Source organism: Pseudopodoces humilis, chromosome 1 (assembly GCF_049639895.1).
Source record: "Pseudopodoces humilis isolate 2021_Gansu_Grassland_sample_001 chromosome 1, ASM4963989v1, whole genome shotgun sequence".
NCBI lineage: Eukaryota > Metazoa > Chordata > Aves > Passeriformes > Paridae > Pseudopodoces > Pseudopodoces humilis.
In genome coordinates, this window is record NC_142200.1 from 91,818,061 (window position 1) to 91,836,273 (window position 18,213).

At 37.3% G+C, this 18,213-nt stretch overlaps 1 protein-coding gene across 4 annotated transcripts in view; it reads left to right on the forward strand.

Annotated features, from left to right (window-relative positions):
• The window catches only part of CDKAL1 (CDKAL1 threonylcarbamoyladenosine tRNA methylthiotransferase), a 377,880-nt gene that overhangs the window by 57,360 nt on the left and 302,307 nt on the right, over positions 1–18,213 (forward strand). For all 4 annotated transcript variants that reach the window (XM_088053806.1, XM_005525251.3, XM_014254558.2 and 1 more), the window contains one exon: positions 10,114–10,198. In XM_088053806.1, the coding sequence (XP_087909932.1) occupies positions 10,114–10,198 (85 nt within the window). The remainder of the gene's footprint in view (positions 1–10,113; positions 10,199–18,213) is intronic.

Genomic DNA, 18,213 nt, shown 5'->3' on the forward strand with positions numbered 1-18,213 from the left:
AATGAAGCAAAGATTTTTTTTTCCCATTTGCTGTATTACACTGGAAATGAAGCAAAGATTTTTTTTCCCATTTGCTGTATTACACTGGAAGTGAAGCAAAGATTTTTTTTCCCATTTGCTTGGGAATTGTGTTGTGCTTGAGAGTCTTCTACTTCACTGTTTTGAGTTTCCTCTTGTTGGATTTACTTGTGGCTTACAGGGGCTAGAAGTGCAAGAGGATCCTCTGGGTAGGTAGTTCAAGTGATGCAACTGCATTTTATAAAGGCCCTTGGTTTCTCTTTTCTGTTCTTTAGGCCAACAGGTTGTACTTGGGTGTGTGATGGGACTGAATAACCCTCAATTTATATTTTCTTTTTTCTATCCCATAGACATGGTGAGGAAGAGCCATTAACATTCCTTCAGCTCTGTAGACAGAAGCATTTATATAAGTGAGATTTGTCAGAGTGTTACACCTCAAGGAGATTAAAATTATATTCCTTGGGCGTGTTCCAGTCCATCCATCTTGATTCTGAACTACTTATTGCTGGTTACAGCAAATTCATATGGAATCATATGATGCGTAGTGGAAAACATAGACTTTTCATTTACCCATGTCTTTGCTATCATCATATGAAATACCTGCTTATGCTTGACTGCAGTGGGGTTTTTTTTGTACCTTAAACAATCACAGTATGTGATATTTTCAAATCAGTAGTTTAAATGACATTTCTGGCTTGCAGTTTGTGTCTTGTCAGTCTCAACATCAGCAGCTTGATTTAAATTTCAGCCATTTTTTAGAAACTCTGATCTGCAAAACAGCAGAATCCTCTTCAATAATTTTTACCAGGCAAGTCTAATTCTGAGACAGATAAAGTGAGTAGAGATTTCTGAAGTGTTGTATCAAAAATGAGAATGCAGCTGTTTTTCAGTGAGCCCTGTGAAATCTGGAGATTATTTTGGAGCTCAACCATCAGCTATCATCCTTCTAACTAAACATAGTTTTCAATAGATGCTCTGATAGTTGGGTAATACATCTGCAAGAGATTGTAATCTGTTCAGGCTAGTTTTTTTGAGAGGGAGAGGGGGATTTTAATTTAATTTTTTTTACCTTGTCCCATAGAAAGGAGTCAGTTTGATCTGCTGTTCAGTATTTTCTGTTGATTTGCTGTGCAACCCAAATTACTGAAAGGTTGGGTTTTGTGATTGCCTTTAAACTTCACAAAAATTGATTGGATATCAGCTATCTGGCCTCTAAAGGGTGTAGACTGAAATAGTTTGTGCATATGTATCTAGGCAATAGCTTTGTGTTCAGGGACAGACCTGAAGGCAGGAACAACTTGGCTAGGATGTTGGCTTGTTTGCATAGACACCCTGTGTGGCTCGATCAAGTTATGGAAACTCTGAAATTACTTGTCTGTGTTTGTAAGATGAAAAGGAATTGGTCTAGGGAAGGGTGCATATTTAATATGTGGCTGTTGAAGGTAAATCAGTTAATATTTGCAGCGTGCTTTGAAAGTTCAGTTGCACGGTGTTGTGCAAGATGTTTTGTTCATGGTTGGCTTTGGTTTTTGAGTGACTAAGACAGAAGCAATTAGTGTGTATTTGCTGATTTGAATAACTTGTGTTTTGCGTATGAAGCTGTATGTAGGGACAGAAAAGCACTGAGTTGTACTGTGTGTGCTATTTCTGGAATATCAAGCAGGCCTAAGATTCAGAGGAGGAGTTTCTGGGATTTTTCCAAATTCTGTCAACAAAACAAATTCTACCCGCATTAATCATCAGAATGAGTTGGAGTTATTTGTGTGTTGTAGCATAGCCTGGCTGAAACAGGCTACTTGACCTTGTTCCTAATGTAATGGGACTTTTCCCAAGAGACTGATAAATCACTCATCACTACTTTGCATATTGAAATTATTTACACTGATCATTAAGTCTTCAGTGAAGTGAAAGGAGCAGTTGGCTCTTGGAATGCCTTGAGATTTTGCCTGTGCTTAAGAGCAAGGTGAAATGCCCACCTTAGAGCACCATGCTATGGCACCTGCATCTGCTGCTGCCCAGGGTAATTTGGGTACCTTAACGTTAGGTGTTACTGTGCTGAACATCCATTGGCAGTGCTTAGGCTTTCTAGCCTCTTAGCTAGCAGTGAGATTTATCATCTCTTGTATTAAGGTCTTGTTTTGTTCAAGGAATAGTTGCATGATCCACTTTTCTCAAAGTAGTGAAGTCTTTATTCTGAAGGAATAAGCTAAAAATTCAGCCTGAATTTTCCACCTTTGGTATATAATACCATGTGCAGAGTGAGCTTTGACTATTTTATGTCAAAAAAGAGCCATGAGAAAAGAGTAGCCCATTAAGGTCATGCCATGTTGGAATAAGCTTCCTTTAGAACATGGCCAGGGTTGTACACTTGTAAGAGTGTTGTACACTTTCCTTTAAAATGTCTGTCTAGGAGCTATTTGACAAGACAAGTGGAACTGTGGAATGTAGACTAAAATGGCACATTTAGTGTAGATTATGGCACAGAAAACTGTACCCAGAGTTGAACTGAAATATATATATTTTTTCCCTGATCAACAAAGATAGCAAGCAGGGAGGGTGTGGAAATGATCAGTCTCTTTCTTGATTAGAACAAGTATGAGTTGTTCAATGGCTATGGGCTTGGGAAAGTTCTCATTCATATGGGGGAGTTACTGAAATGTCTTACAGGTACTGCAATTTTAAAGTTCCGAAAGGAAACCTGCTGCTTTTCAAAAGAAACATTTCTAGGTCTAGCCTTTTTGAATGTAAATAATTTCGCAATTTCATGTTACCCCCAGGTGCCTTAATGCATTGAAAATCTAGTGAATTAGAGTAAAATGAACAAAATACCAAAATAATTTGTCAATTCATGTTATTTGTGCTGGGTGCAGAGGCAGAAAAGTCAGCTGGACATTGCAGAAGGAGTGAAAATACAAGTTATAACCTAACTGGATTTTTTTACATTGTTAAAAGGTAAACCTTTTAAGTATGTTTAACCCTCCTATTCTTTGCGTCATGGAGCTTTGGTGTTGCTAAGGGGGGATGGGCTGAAGCCCTCCTGCCCAGCTCTGTGTGTCTGGGTGCTGCAGTATCCTGCTGGTCTGACACAAGTAGAAATTGGGAGAAAAAGGTAGCTTACTCCAAGGATCATCTCAGACCCAGACTGTAGCCTGTGCTGTGTCTAGAGCAGAGATGAAAAGTACTTAGAGAATGAATTACTCACTTCAAAATCCCAGTATAAATAAGAGTAAGTGCTACTGATGGTTGCAGAGTAGAAGTGGGAAGTGAAGTTTATCACTGTCGATATTTTGAAGCTCAGTTTATTCTTTCATGTACTTTTTCTTCTGTGTTGTCTTCTGTTCAGTACCCCCATACCAGGCCTGCAGTATTCTGTTAATGGGCATGCTCTAAAGTACAGATTCTTTTGTCTGCACTGTTTATAAATATATTAATGTTAGTTCAGGTGTTTGCTTACTGTTATTTTTCAAGCTCCAGTTTCATGTTTGCAGTGATCTCAAAGTCACTCTTTAGTTTTAGTGATGATGGCAGAAGCCATAAGCTGTTCTGCTGGCCTTGGTAAACTTCAGCAAATTAAATATATTTTGAAGGAGTTTGTTGTTGGGAAGGAGTGGTAAGACAAAGTTCCAGGTCACAAAGAGGTTGAATGGACATCAAGTGATAGCTTAGTAGTTTGTCCCAGTAACTGCACAATACCCCCTAAACAGCTGAAAAGGGAGATGTATGTGATTCTTCTTTGGGAATGGGTTTTCAGAGGTGACTGAAAATAAACCAGTATTTTTTTAGGAAACTTTCAGTTCTGAAAGCAGGCATGAGTACATAAAATTGAATTATTTGTCTGTTATGCTGAAATAAGGAGAGGCATCATTTAACATGTTGTGTTTTGAATCCAATAGTGAATTACTGGGTTTTAACTAGGTAGATCTTGTGTGTTTAAACATGCAAAGTTCCTTCTTATTTGATGTGTTCACTGGATAAGTCCCTGTACACCTTTTTTTGGTGCTGGACAGTGAGAAATATGCTTCAACAGGAAACACAGAATCCTGATCTGGGAGGCTTTACAAAATCTGCTTATTGTCTAGCAGTAGCTGCTGTTGAGAAGTCTGCTTGCTCAAGAAAATTTACTAAAAATACTCAATTTCTTAAAAATCAGAAAACCCAAGAATGCTTACTTGCGCTATTAGCTCAGTAATGAAAATGTTACTGGAGAATAAAAATGGTAAATTTTCAGATTTGTAGTTTAAATCAGGGCAAGAGGCATGATGGGAGAATTATTTTTTTCATAAAGGCTTGTCTGCATCGCCTGATTTGATAAACAGCATGGCTGTCCTTTTGGAACTTTAAATAACGTATATGCAAGGGTGAACCAAGTAGTTGTGTTTTCATTGATTGTTAATGAAGTAATTTGTTATGTCCAGAGTATCTCAGAAATTTAATGAGAAAACAGAAGCTGTGTTGCAATCAAGCTGATCCTTTTATATTTTACATCCTGATACTGTTGATAAGACATGAGTGGGATTATTTTGAAAGACATTTGCAATCTGCAAAGTTGGTATTTTCAGCATGCCTTTGGGTTTTTCATATCATTGGCAAATGCATGGATTGTCTTCAGAGGTGGGAACTGATAATGTGTCCCTGAGATTTCAAACAAGTACCATCTGGAAACTCATGATAACTTGTGGTTTTGATTTGTAGCTCCTGTCAGGGGTGCAGACACAAGGAAAGAGCTTGTATGCTTGGAATGTTTTCTGTAGGACAAGTTGCATGGAAGTTGACAGTTAACTGTATCTGATGCAATATTGAGAACTAGCAAATGATAGGTAAGTATTTTGTGTGCCATGGAAAGGCACACAAATAAAACCCCAAACTTTTTCTTGATATTCTCAACCTTGTTGAGGTTTTTCCTTCTGCCAAGCAAAGCCTATTGTCTGCAAATAAGCAAAGTCCATGTCCCTGGAGGAGGATGTACCTTCCTCCTGCACTGATGATTCACAGCATTTCTGGACTAGTATTTATGAGAAGATTCTTTCCCAATACTTCTTGAGGTCTCTCAATGCACAGTGGTCCAAGAAATCATTAAATTAACCAGCACCTAATTTCAGTAACCTAATTTGAGTGACAGTGGGTTTCTGTGACACAGGGATGTTGAAAGAAAAGAAGTAGTTTCGCAACTTTGTTCCAGTCAAGATGCTCCATGACTTCTGTAACTGGCTGTGAGGTGTCCTCATGCTTAGATATTTGGGGGCAGATGATTCCCTTGGAGTACAGTGTGGGCACTCATTCCAGATACCTTGGATGTTACTGGGTCTGGCTGCAGAGCATGAAGTGGCAGCCAGGGTAGCAAGGGAGGGAGCAGAGATGTTTTGGAAGGAAGAATTGCACATGACAAAATGTTTAATGGGGAGGTCCATAAATGGGAACAGAGGCTGGAATACAGCATGTGGAAACAGAGAAACTGGAGGTATATTTGTTGTGTAAGAGAGTTAGAAGTAAGAAAATCAGAAAAGGTGAGAAGGAAAACTCACAAAGTGATTAGGAACAGGATAAGGACAGCTAGAAGGAAAGGGCCTGGAGGAGCCTTCAATGATTACAGAGAAAGATCTGCTTTCAAACTGAATTTCTCAGACCGATGTACAGTATTTAAAAGTATGTCATACTAGTTATGAGTCATGTTTTTGAGCAAACTGTGCTGAGCAAACCTGGTAGGGGTTTCAGTGCAGAGAGAGGAGTGATGTGCTTAAGTAAAGAAAGGCTGCTCTTTTAGGGCTTCACTAGCTGTGTTTTTTCTAATTTTTTGCTTTGTGAGTGTTTTGATTTTCAAGGAGATGTAGTTTGGGGGGTTTTGAAGGAAAACAAAGTTTTGGAAAAAGAATTGAAAGACTAAAACTAAGAGACCAGGCAAAACCCAAGTCAGTTGTTTATTTTCAGCTGATACTATTACTACAGTGTTCTTAAGAAATTCTGCTGATTTATAGTTTCTGTAATGATAACAAACTTGACACTGATAGAAAATAATTGTAAATATTATTTTCCTCTGTAGGTATACTGATGTTTCAGACTCTTGCCATTTTATCATCTTAGTATTGCATAATGCAGCCAATTCATGTTTTCCAGAGTTTCCCAATTAGCTTAAGTGTTCAGAAGTTTCCATGACCTTTAGGTTCCTTTGTACTCTATGTTGTTTTTCAGAGAGTATGATAGACTTTGTGGTTTACTTCCAGTGTAGCCTTTTTTTTTTATGGAAAAGATGTCACAATGCAAAAAGACCATGGTTTTGAGTCGTGTTTTTGAGCATTAAATACAAAGCATGATTTTATATATCCTTTTTTTTTTTTTTCTAAAAATGTCTTATCATAGAGGAAACTGTTTAAGTAGCTCATAAAAAAAGTTGTCAGCAAAATGTCATAATTTAAAAAGTATCATTAGGCTGAATATATGGCAAAAATAACTTGAAGAAGATCCCCTTAGAGAAGACTGTTGCAGGATATATGCACCTGTATCATATTCACTACCATAAATGATGTTCACTGTACTTATGGTTCTTGCTTCAGTTTTGCCTGTCAGTCTCTGTGACCTGCTGGAAAACCTTCTGTAAAGTTTAGATTGTCCTGTTCACTCAGATCTGTGTGAGCTCACGAACACAGGCCTCTGTTCTTCACTGAAATGTTGGAGCTTTGTCAAAAACCTTGCTTATGGAGTTGTACAAGGTGGCAGGTAGAGACCTTCCAAGGAAGGGTGCGCAGTTGCCTTAGTGCGTGCAGCAGCACATTCATGTGGTGCTTCCCACCCACACCTAAACACTTCCTCTGTCTGCCTGCACTATAAACAGGGAATCCTCAGGGCTGTCTGCCCCTGCCCCTCTAGGCATGTATTGAGAAGCCTGAGGTTATTTGTCAGAGCTCTTTGACTCTTTATTTGGGGACAGCACTGAGCAGTAGCACCTACTCATTTCAGAACAGTTATAGGTATATACACACACACACACACACATATATATATACATATATACATACATACATATATATACATATATACATACATATACCTACATACATATATAGGTAGCCAATTGCTCCAGTCTCTGTGCCCTGAATAAAGAATCGTTACCCTGGTGTTGCTTAATACTTAGTAATTATGAAGTCAGAAGATGTTGTTTATACATGCCAAGCCCAGTCTGCTGTTTTGGTCCATGTTTGTTTCCACACATCCATCAAGGCCTTGCAAAGCAAAATGTGACCGCTGACAAGTTATTCCCACAATGTTGCAAATGCTCAGATCTTCCTGCAACCTGATACAAAAAGGCCCCATTGGCAATTTTTTTTCTTTTTAGCTGAATTTTTCTTGAGAAAATGCAGTAGGCTGTGGTTAGTTTGCACCAGCGCATGCAATTATTTAATTATGAATAGGGCAGTAAAGTACTAAGAAAATTCAGCTGTCATTTTGAAGAGTTGATATGGACTCGTACTTAATAAATTAATATAACTCATAAGTATGTGTCTATATATTTATGTATATTATGCATAATCAAAACTTACATATATGTGTATTCATATGAGAGATTATGAGAATTAATTAGGAAAAAAATTAAAAATAAATGCAGAAATAGAACAACTAAATATGATACAACAATACTGTTGCTGTAAGAGGAGGACAAACCTCATTTATAGTTTTATTTTCCTTAAATGATTTTTAGCTGTGTACATGAATGAGACTCCTTTTCCCAAAACTGCTCAAGAGATTTTATGCTGTGAGAAGCCTTTGCATTTCATCTGTTCTGCAAAGGCTGAAACCTGTTAAGGAATGAATTTACATGTATTTGGAAGACTTTTTTATATGTGTAAAATATATAAAGTGTTGCTGTTGTCCCTCAGTCAAGGAGTCAATATATTAATAGCCTGGAAACCAAACTGCTATGTGAAGTGAGTCCTGTTGGTTTACTATGTAAGGACTTTCTAAACTTAAATGTGTTACTTTTTCCAAGGCTGTTTTGAAGAGAGGGGTTTGATTTTGGCTTTAGAGGGGAAGCATTGCCACAGTGTTGTCTCTTCCTGCACACCTGGAAACCACGGTACAAGGAGGAACTGAAACCAAGCCCAGAGCTGGTGTTCTCTGTCTCATGGCATCTCCCCTCTGAATAAAGATATCTCTTGAAAATGATTGTGCTTTGCACTCGCCGATGAGGGCTACTGCAACTGTTGTCTCGCTTAAATGTTGGCCTCTTGCTATTTTGTGTCTCTGTGTGTGTGTCCCACCCCTTATTCTCAGGTGGGTGTGTTACGGGTGTGGGGCTGAATTTATAAACATTTTATGCTGCTGAGAAGAATAAGAAATACAAGGTTTTGGCAGTGTAACTGGAAAACTGTTTTTAAAATGTGTTTGTTTTCATACTTGGTACATCTGACTAGGCCAAGAGATCACTCTTTTTCTGACATTGAAACTCTGATTCTTTGCTTCTCTGTACATGATTCCTAATCTATTTTTTTTTAACCTCTGATTATCTAATAATAAAATAGTCTGTTCATTAGTCTAAAAATGTAGTTTTCATGAAGCCTGGGTTGGAGGAGAGATTCTTTGTCTTGTCCCATTTTTATTTTGGCTTCTATGTAGGCTAAAAAACAGAGTGCTTTTTCCCAACCTGACAGGGTCAGATATTTGTGTTGTTTAAAGTAGCTAAAGGTCTGAGTGTTGCTTTGTTGCCTTTCCCTGTTGTGAAAGGAAGTTGTGTTTTAGCCAAGTTAATAGTGTAATCTTAGCCAATAATGATTAGAACCCTGAATGTTTTCTCTTATTTAGCATGTTACGTTTTATGTATTACTTTAAATCAAATTACTGCTTCATAGGTTAAGTGGCTGATAGCTAATTGTAAATAACTATTTCCTTGGAAAAAATGTAAATGAGACAGAAAGCTTTTTCAGTTTTAGTATTTCGTCATAACTGTGTATGCGTGGAGGAAAGGGATATTCATGTCTGTATGGATACATTCATGAAGAGTGCATATATAAATATGCCTAAGTCTTGGCAGGCTTTCTCCTGCTTTAGCAGGATGTCAATTTGAGTAAGGCATCCTAAAAATTGTTTTACCTGTATTCATTGCTCACTGGCTTATGTTATTTAATGATGCATCAGTCAATACTTCAGTGCTCATTGTAGTGAATAGCAGTGAGTGACATGAATTTTCTTATCCAAACTGATACAAGCTATTCTGATGAATGCTAAAGCACTAAACTATTTGTGATAGATTATCTTTATTCTTTTGTTCAAAAAAAGAAGCTCTAACTTCACAAGGACAATGACTATGCTAGTAATTCTGTACTATTGGCCATGTTTTACAGGATTAGTGTTTATATATGTGCTTCTGCAGATAATCCTGGGAATCAGTTCTGTTAATGAATTTAGATATCAATAGGCTCTGAACATACAGAAAGGTTTGGATCCTGAAAAAAATAGTATCCTTATCTAAATGGAGGCAGATATTGGTTGCATGAATAGCTTTTGTCTGAAAGTTTCTGAGCTATAATTACACCATAACTAAGATATAATCAAAACTAGAAATATGCATGTTTCTTTCCAAACCAGCTACGTTGACTTTTCTCTTTAGTAGAGGTTCACATTTTATAAATTGTGATTTGTTTCTTTTGTAGTATTAATTCACAGTGGAGCTGAAGTAGGGATTTTATTTTCCTAGAGAAACCTGCTTTTGTTGACCACTTAATTTTGCCTTTGTCTCAGCAAGATCTTTATGGGAGTATGCATTTCTGGGAGTTGTGACATTCGTTTTAGCTTTGTTTTCCATGATGTGCAACTTAATGGTGTTGCATCTGGTAAATGAGATTAACTATTAGTTCCCCATTGGCAAAAAAATTAAAAAGAAATTACAATGGAAGTGCTCATGTACTTCTTTTTTTCCTAAAACACAAAACAATGAACAAGAAACTCAGAAACAAGCCCTTCCAAGAATGTAATTGAATATAAAGTAATCTTGCAAATAGCCAACTTATTATTAATGGCTCAGTTTGGTATTTTTTTTAATATGACATAAGTTAGAAGCTGACAGATTAAATAATTTGTAACACAGGTTTTTTTCTTTTTGTTTTGTAGACAACTCTGCTGAAGCAGATTTATGGTTGCTGAACAGTTGTACAGTAAAAAATCCTGCTGAGGACCACTTCAGAAACTCCATCAAGTAAGTAGTTTCCTTACAAAGATACTTAACTATCAAATAATATTGCATATCTTAAAGCTTTGTGTTTTCAATGTAGAAGTAATTTTGGGTTTTAGAGCAAGAAATGTGCTGAGTTTGAGTGTTACAATGGTGAATTCTCTAGGATGGATTTGCAAGGTAGAGTGGATTTTTTTAAATAGCAATAATTTGCAAGTGATTACCACTACACTTATGTAGGAGAACTTCCAACCCATTTAGTTAGGGGCTTTTATATCACTTTTCAAGACAATGTTGTAATAGTCTTTTGAAGAGTTGACTGTGCTTTTGATTTTTATTTTTTTTTTTAATATGTGAATTGTTAGGTTGTTTTATTTTTCATCTTCTTAAATATGGCCTAACTGGGACCTCCGTTTCAGTGGTGTGCAGCAATGGCCATAAATTAAATGGCAAGTACCTTAACATGGGAAAGAACTTCTTTATGTTGAGGGTGTCAGAGCACTGAAGAGGCTGCCCGGGGGGTGGTGGAGTCTCCCTCTCTGGAGACTTTCCAAACCCACCTGGATGTGTCCCTGTGTCACCTGCTCTGGGTGACTTTCCCTTGGCAGGGCGTTTGAACAAGATGATGTCCAGAAGTCCCTTCCAGCCCTACCGGTTTTGTGATTCTTTGAAAAGGGTGTCTGGTGTATACTTAAAACCAGCTATTTCACTATACATTTTTTTGAAAGATTAGTTGATTACCTTACAATACAAGTCTTGTGAAGAATGTGTTTTATTATTCAGTACCATTCCATTGATGTCAAACAAAATGACATGGTAGTGACTTTTGCCTCCAGTTTCTGCAGAAGTGTAGTTGTGATGAGAGTAGCTGGAAAACCTGTACACATACAGCTATCACTGCCCAGTGTAAAGAAACAATGTGGTATGTGTCTTGTAGATTTTATCTTTAGTAAACAAGTTTGGCTATTTGTGCAGTCATTTGTTTAGTGTGGTTCGCTGGGGATGGACTGGCTGTTGAAGTCCGTTTTGGTTAGAAACACGTGGCTCTCTGGAAGGGAAGGAGGAGAGAGAAGCTGGATATAAGCTACCTGCTTGCAGTGCTGGAGTTGCTAACAGACTCTCAGGGCTGTAACCTGGAACAGAAACCACTTGCTTGCTGTGGCTGGCACAGCAGAAATTTCCTCCACTCCTGAGAATGCTTCACTTCCTGGCTGCTGGTGTTGTACTTGGTGACCAGAATGGCTTATGCCTTTTCTTCTCTGTTGCCAAAAACAAAGAAAAAAAAGCAAACTATTCCCAGAATACTTCCAACAGTTAGTGTGTGTTGGCCAACAGAACTGATGACAAGATAGTTCCCAGTTCAGTCGTGGCCATCCTTCTATTTTACTCATCCTGTGCCAGAAATGATGTGGTATGGTGTGTGTCCTAGCCAGGAGAATAGAGTTGGTTAAGAAAGAGGGCCTAACTGAAAGCAAATGACCAAAAATATTTCTTTGAAGAACATGTTTCTGTTGCTGCTCTGTTCATGAACCTGATGTTACTTGTAGCCTTTCTATTATTTTATTCTTTATTTATTCTTTTTCATCCTTAAATTTCCCTATACTTGTTCTTTTCCTGTAGCATGTATCATTCATTCTCTAATCTCAGATCCTGGCAGTCCCCAGCCATGGAGAATGACAACTTCTGTAGTTTTTTTCTGGTTTTTCGTAAGGTGCACTGTCACAGGGGAGACACATTGACTCTAAAGAACACAACTTCTCCCAAATAGTTCTTAATTTGTTGCAGCAAAGACCCAATGCATGAAATTTGGGTGATACAAAATGAACTGCCATTATATCCTGTCACACCAGCCTGTTGGTAGCTATGGAGATCTTTGTTTTTCTCAATTGAGTAACAAAATAAATATGTAGTGTGTGTGTTGTCAAAGCGAACATGCTTGGAGTAGAAAAATTAATACTCAGCCCTGTAAAATTCTTCTTTAAAAAAAAATAAAAAATCAGTCTAAAAGTGTTACATAGTAACATATGTATGTTATATATGAACATCATGTTCTGTGAGAAAATAATTTATTTATTCTTTGCGCACTGCAACAGTTCCTTCATTGCTTGCATATATGACTTTAAAATGTACTGAATCAAACCAGTGGTAGTGTGTTCACACTGGTGGTTAAAGAATGACTGTGAAAAGCTGATCCTTCACTAATACCATGGGCCAGATGTGGATCTGCCAGAACCCAACAATTCCTGTAGGTTCAACCTTTTTTGGTCTGATTTTCTTCTAAAAAAGGAGCAGAGCCACTCCCAGACACTCTGAACCTTTGCAGATGTGTATACAGGTGATACAAGATGAGTGACAGTATAATCTTTATGCTCTTTTGTTTTTCTTTTTTCTTACAGCTCTTAGGGATAGTCTCCTGTTCTTCAGTATCAGTAAAGTTGAACTTGCTGAACCAGAGTAATGGTATGGAGAGCAATTAAAGAGATTAGCTTATTGATGGGAATTGAGAGAGTTTCCTGGGCAGATTTTATTCTCACTTGGTTAATCTTAAAATAAGATTAAAGTAGGGTTAGGCAATAGCAGTAAAGAATTCCCACTATAATTAAGTGGGTGGAGTTAAATAATTATTAAGGCTTGTGTTTTGATTAGTGATGAATCTACCTCTTGTGTAGTAGAGTAGTTGCTGGGAATTCCAGGAAATATGCAGCTTTTGGAAAGTTCCATTTTTTGAAGTTGACTTTATTTTGCCTTGGAATTTAAAATTAAATAATACTTTAAAAATAATCTATTTATTTAAAAGTCAGTCACATCCTTGTTTTGCTGACAGTGTTTCAGTAGGATGTCTTTGTTTTGGACCTGGTCATCTGTCAGTGTGACCAACTTGGATGAGGTAGCTGTATATGTATATGTGTTTTATAAACAGTATAGATAATAAAAAATAAGTAAAATATCATTAAAATTCTTCCAGAGAGGTGTTACTATTTATTTGTTTTGGGGGATGTTGGGTAGTTTTTTGGTGGTTCATTTATGTGCCTCTGCTTATTGTGTTTGTAGGTTTTGTTGGTTTTTATTTTCTCATTTGCAGAAGGTTATCAGGTAACATTTTCTGCTATAATTTATTTTAGTCAAAAGTAGCATTCTTAAAACTTAGCTGTTAATAATAGCAAGAATAAACATTCAAGAAGTTACTAACCTTAACTTGTGTAAACCACAGTAAATCTAGTAAGACTGATGAAGAAAATTAAGCCCGTAAGTATGCTAGAGAAGCTTGCTTCCTTTAAAATAAAGTTATTTTGCTCTTCAATTTCAGCCTCCATTAATTTCTGCGTGCTCTGATACTCTTTTCTGGACTGCTACATCTCAGATATGTAACCCAGTTTTCCTGATGACCTCTAAAGATTCAGAGACTCTTGAGTGTTTCTAGGTAGCAGTCTTGCCCCTTGCTTGATCCTTTCCTGGGTGCTGGTATAAGTTACTTGTGTTCGGGGACTTTGGCTTTTCCTTAAGGAGTTCTCTTGCTGGCTGAAGTATTATGTTTAGGAATTTGGTGTCTCTCTTATCAAAACAGCCAGAATGATGCTGTCTGGGTGGAAAGGTGGTTATGCTGTTGAGGTGTTCGTGGCTTGTCTCATGGCATAGAATAACTCTGACCACTATAAATAATTATCTTCGTTACTATATATAATTAACATATAGCATTAACACACTTTCTCTGATATATTTGTTGCTGCATTCACTTTAAGGCATGCTCCAGTGTGTGTTCAACCCTTTTCTTTCTGATGGCTATGAGCTGTGACAGAGATGTGAGGGCTTTTTAGCACTGAAGTAGCACCATGTGGCTTCCAGTTCTGTCCTTGCTTCAGTTTTCACCAATTCATGAATAAACACTGTGTGTGGGATCTCACTTTCATGCTAGAAGGAGCATCAAAAACCATAGAATTTGTGGAAATGTTAGTTTAAGAGGGCTGTGATTGTAGACCTTGCAAGTTGTTTAAAGCTCTCAGTGGATTAAATTGAAGAGTAAAAGGTATGACTGCCTTTGGATGCTACAGGATTTCTGTTCACCAAATGCAATTGTGTTGATATTAAGTACAGAAGGATGCTATTCTTTAAGAAATAAAAAAGCTTGTTCAGAGATAAGAATAATTTTCTGCAGCTTGAAATATTTGAAAATGAAAATAACCCTGGAAGAAGGTTTGTTTTTTGTTTTTTTTCCCAACATTTATGAATGTAATTTATATGATGCATTTTGCAAGTTGAGCAAAATGAAAAATCGCACATTATGCAGGGTTATCACTTTCTTTAACACAGCATTAATCCTTTTGGTGTTCCTAATACATTTCCAGTGTAGAAGCAGACTATGATTTAGAGTTATTTATACTGTTCATGCAGTAAAATCTAAGGCATGATGTACTTCCAGGAGAGGAAATGTAAGTATTTCAAAGCTTTTTATTTAATGCCTCCTCTTAGCTTAAGAAGATAATTTCCACCAGGTGTAAGTTTCTGAGTTTCATAGCCTGGCTCTTTGTTGGATTTTACAGGAGCAGTGTGTTGCTGTGGCTTCCAGTGTTTGTGTTGGAGTACTTAAGGTTAACTGGATGGTTCTGAGAACTGTAGGCAGAAATACTGCTGTTTTCCACTTGTCTTGAAGAAATCTGAGGAAGACCTGAATTCTTTGAAGTAAAAATGCCTGCAAAACAAACTTCATTGGGTGGGAGGAAGTTTGACACTTGATTTCTTTTGCCCTAAGACTGTTGCCAATAATACTCCTTGCTCAGACTCTCTAAAGTCTGAAAACCTTGTCTTTTGCTAGGATGAGAGGCTCACACACTTACATATTGATGAAGTGCTTCTATTCAAGATTTATGCCATATTCACAGTGAGAGGAACTCCTTCCCCAGACAATAGGAGTTACTTGGTTTTGAGTAGAGGCTGTAAATCAGTTACCTAGAATTTAAAATCACAATTCTTTTCTAAGAACAACCTGAGGAGCCTAGGTGACTACTGAAGTTGCTTCATCAAAACCTTGATTGGAATAGATTTAGGCACAACATTTACATATTTACAGATGTAGGAGATCTATTAAGATCTCCGCAATCACACACCATTAACCAAAGTTAATTTTAAAATTAGTTTTGGAGCTCATTGTTTGGTAAAGAAATTATATTTTTTTTAGGAAGTGCTCTAATCTTTGATGTAATGTGTACAAATTAATTAGTTGAAAACACTGAGTATTTCTCTTACGTTCACCAGATTACTTTTTTTTTATGCTTCTGGGCTTTCCTTGCAGAAATTTCCAGAAGGGTTTTCTACTAAAGCATTTGAGAATTTTTCTTTTGTACAGGTGTGCCCATCCATATTGCAAAACAATGATTTTTAAAAATGTTCATTCTACTAGTTAACGTTTCTCAGTTTAAGCAATACCAGCTTCACAGTTATGTATTTGGTCAAGCTTTACCAAGAAGCATAGCTGACTCAAAATGCTCTATGGCTTCTAAATGCTGCAGAAGGATTTTATAGGCTTAGTACAAAAATATTATTAAACTGAAGTCTTAATTTAAAACCTTACCAATCTAGTAAGTATTCTTTTCTTCTTTTTATACTTATTTAATGTTGTCATCCATGCTTTTAGTGTCTTAAGCTGATGGAAGACACAGCTGTTGATGAAAAATTCTGTGATTTAAATGATGCTTGTTAGTGGAAGTTTTTTAGCTGCATCTGAGTGTGTTCTTTTTCTTGCACTCACGACTGCTGTAAAAGAATGTTAAAAGCTGGTTGATGTGATGTTATAAAATGTAAAAAAAGCACACCATATAGAACTGAGTGCTTTCCATTGCATAGTGTTTAGAAGATAAAAGAATTATGGACTGCTTGTGATTGCATGTGTTACATGGCCACATTTTGCAGAGATTTGCAAAAGCCTAGGCTATAAACTTGCGTGCACTTTAGTTTAATATTTTAAAAGGTTTTTAAAAAAGTACAAGAAAAGAAAAAGAACCTGTTAAAATCAACTTCTGAATGTCATTATAGAAATATTTTCTATTCTGATAGGAACACATTTGGGACTGCTTTAAGTACTGCATGATACTGATGCTTTGAGATGTTGGCACAGTGCTGATTAAGCTTCAGATGCTTTAGTGGGCTAATAACCTTTTAGATACTCTTTATGTCTTGAGCCAGATCATTAGGAACAGATACAGATTTGATCACAATTTTAGAGAAGAAAGTATGGCCAGGACATGAGAAACCAACTCTATTTCATGACTTCATATATCTGTATTTGAACTTTTTGCTGAGGTCCAGGTCCCCAGCTATGTAGGCCCCAGGAGCCCTGGTGCTTCACAGGCAGTGTTTACAGACATTGAAAATCAGTTAAGTTTAAGTATTGCTAAACATACAAGATACATTTTGCTTTGCAAACAAATGCAATCAACCGTTACACTTCAGTGATATGGGTAAACAAGAAAGACTTCTCATTTAAAAGGTATAGCTCTCCTGGTAGCTCATGGAGTAATGCTTTCACCTTTCTCCTTGTCAACCAAAATGGGGACACAGGTATCATAGAATTGTAGAATAGCCAGAGCTGGAATGGACCCATAAGGATCATCAACTGGCCCTGCACAGGACATGCCAAGAGTCACACCATGTGTCTGAGGGCATTGTCCAAATGTTTCTTGAATTCTGTCAGGCTTGGTGCTGTGACCACTTCCCTGGGGAGCCTGTGCCACTGCCCAAACACCCTCTGGTGAAGAACCATCATCTAATATCCAGCCCACACCACTCCTGGCACAGCTTTATGCCATTGCCTTGTGTCTTGTCACTTGGTCTTTTTCCATCATTTTAGAACAAGAACTTGCAGACGTGTATAACCATCTGAAACATTGAAACATGTTTCAAGAAAATGAGCAACACTGAAAAGGGTATCTAATTCTTTTCAGACTGCATTGCTGATGTTATTTTCAGTTAAAAATCAAAACAGTTCTTCCCTCTCCTCTCAGACTTGGTCAAAATGCATAATTTTAGGAAACCTGTCAAGACAGAGTTTGTAAAATTAGCAAAAGTAAGTATTGGGCTTTCCTAGTGTTTCTCATTCTGTTCTGCCATATGCTTACCTTTGTGGATGGGGTGTTCTCTTGGGCTCTTAGTGCTGGTGACCCCCTCTTTCCATAGACCAGGGAACAGATACAGTAGAAAATGTCAGGAAGATGGAGGTGCTGTTTTGGGCCAGAAGTTTCAGGTTTCTTTTGTTGGTTAATCAAGGGCTTTAAGGAAGAGGCTTTTTGAGGCATTGGAGACATTTGAGCAAAACTATGTTTGGTTACCTATTATGGGCATGTGCATAAAAAACATGTTGAAATCTGCTTGAAATGTCTTGCTTCTTTTAACAGGATGGGGACAATGATTTCTCATGAGCAAGTTCCTTCCTTGATTTAACTCACACTTCAGGTTAGCACCTTAACCTCTAGTTTGTCCTTACTAGATTGGAGGGTTTTCTGTTTGCTGTTCAAAAAATAGGCTACTAATAAAGACTTTAAAAGTTTGGTTTGGGTTGTGGTGTGCAAAAGAATAAAATCCACTGTGAATTGTACACACTGTGTACTGTGTACTGTGAATTGTACACACCTCTGTGAATTTAAGGTTTGTGAATGGAACCAGAATATTAACAGTTTGTAAGTCAGCATGTCTTCAGTTGGAAAATGCCCCTATGGAGTTTTCCGAAGCAAGGAGCTGGTGACAATTCCTGAGGAGCTTGTGATTCAAACAGTGGTGAGATAGCGGACAACTGCTGGACACAGCAGCAGTCTGAGACATTGTAGTGTGTTTTTTTATTACTTCAAACAGTAGGCTGTGTATATTTTCTTGTCCTTGGAACAATATTTATGACTTTTCCAAGCAGTCTGTGCCCAGTAGTGGACTACTGAAACTGAACTTTGTGTTGTAATTAATCTCGGGATGTGCAGTTAGAATCCTTGCTGCTTCTGCCATGTGACATTCACCTCCCATCTGTTGGGAAATTTCTTGTTTCTTTTTCTTATTGAGAG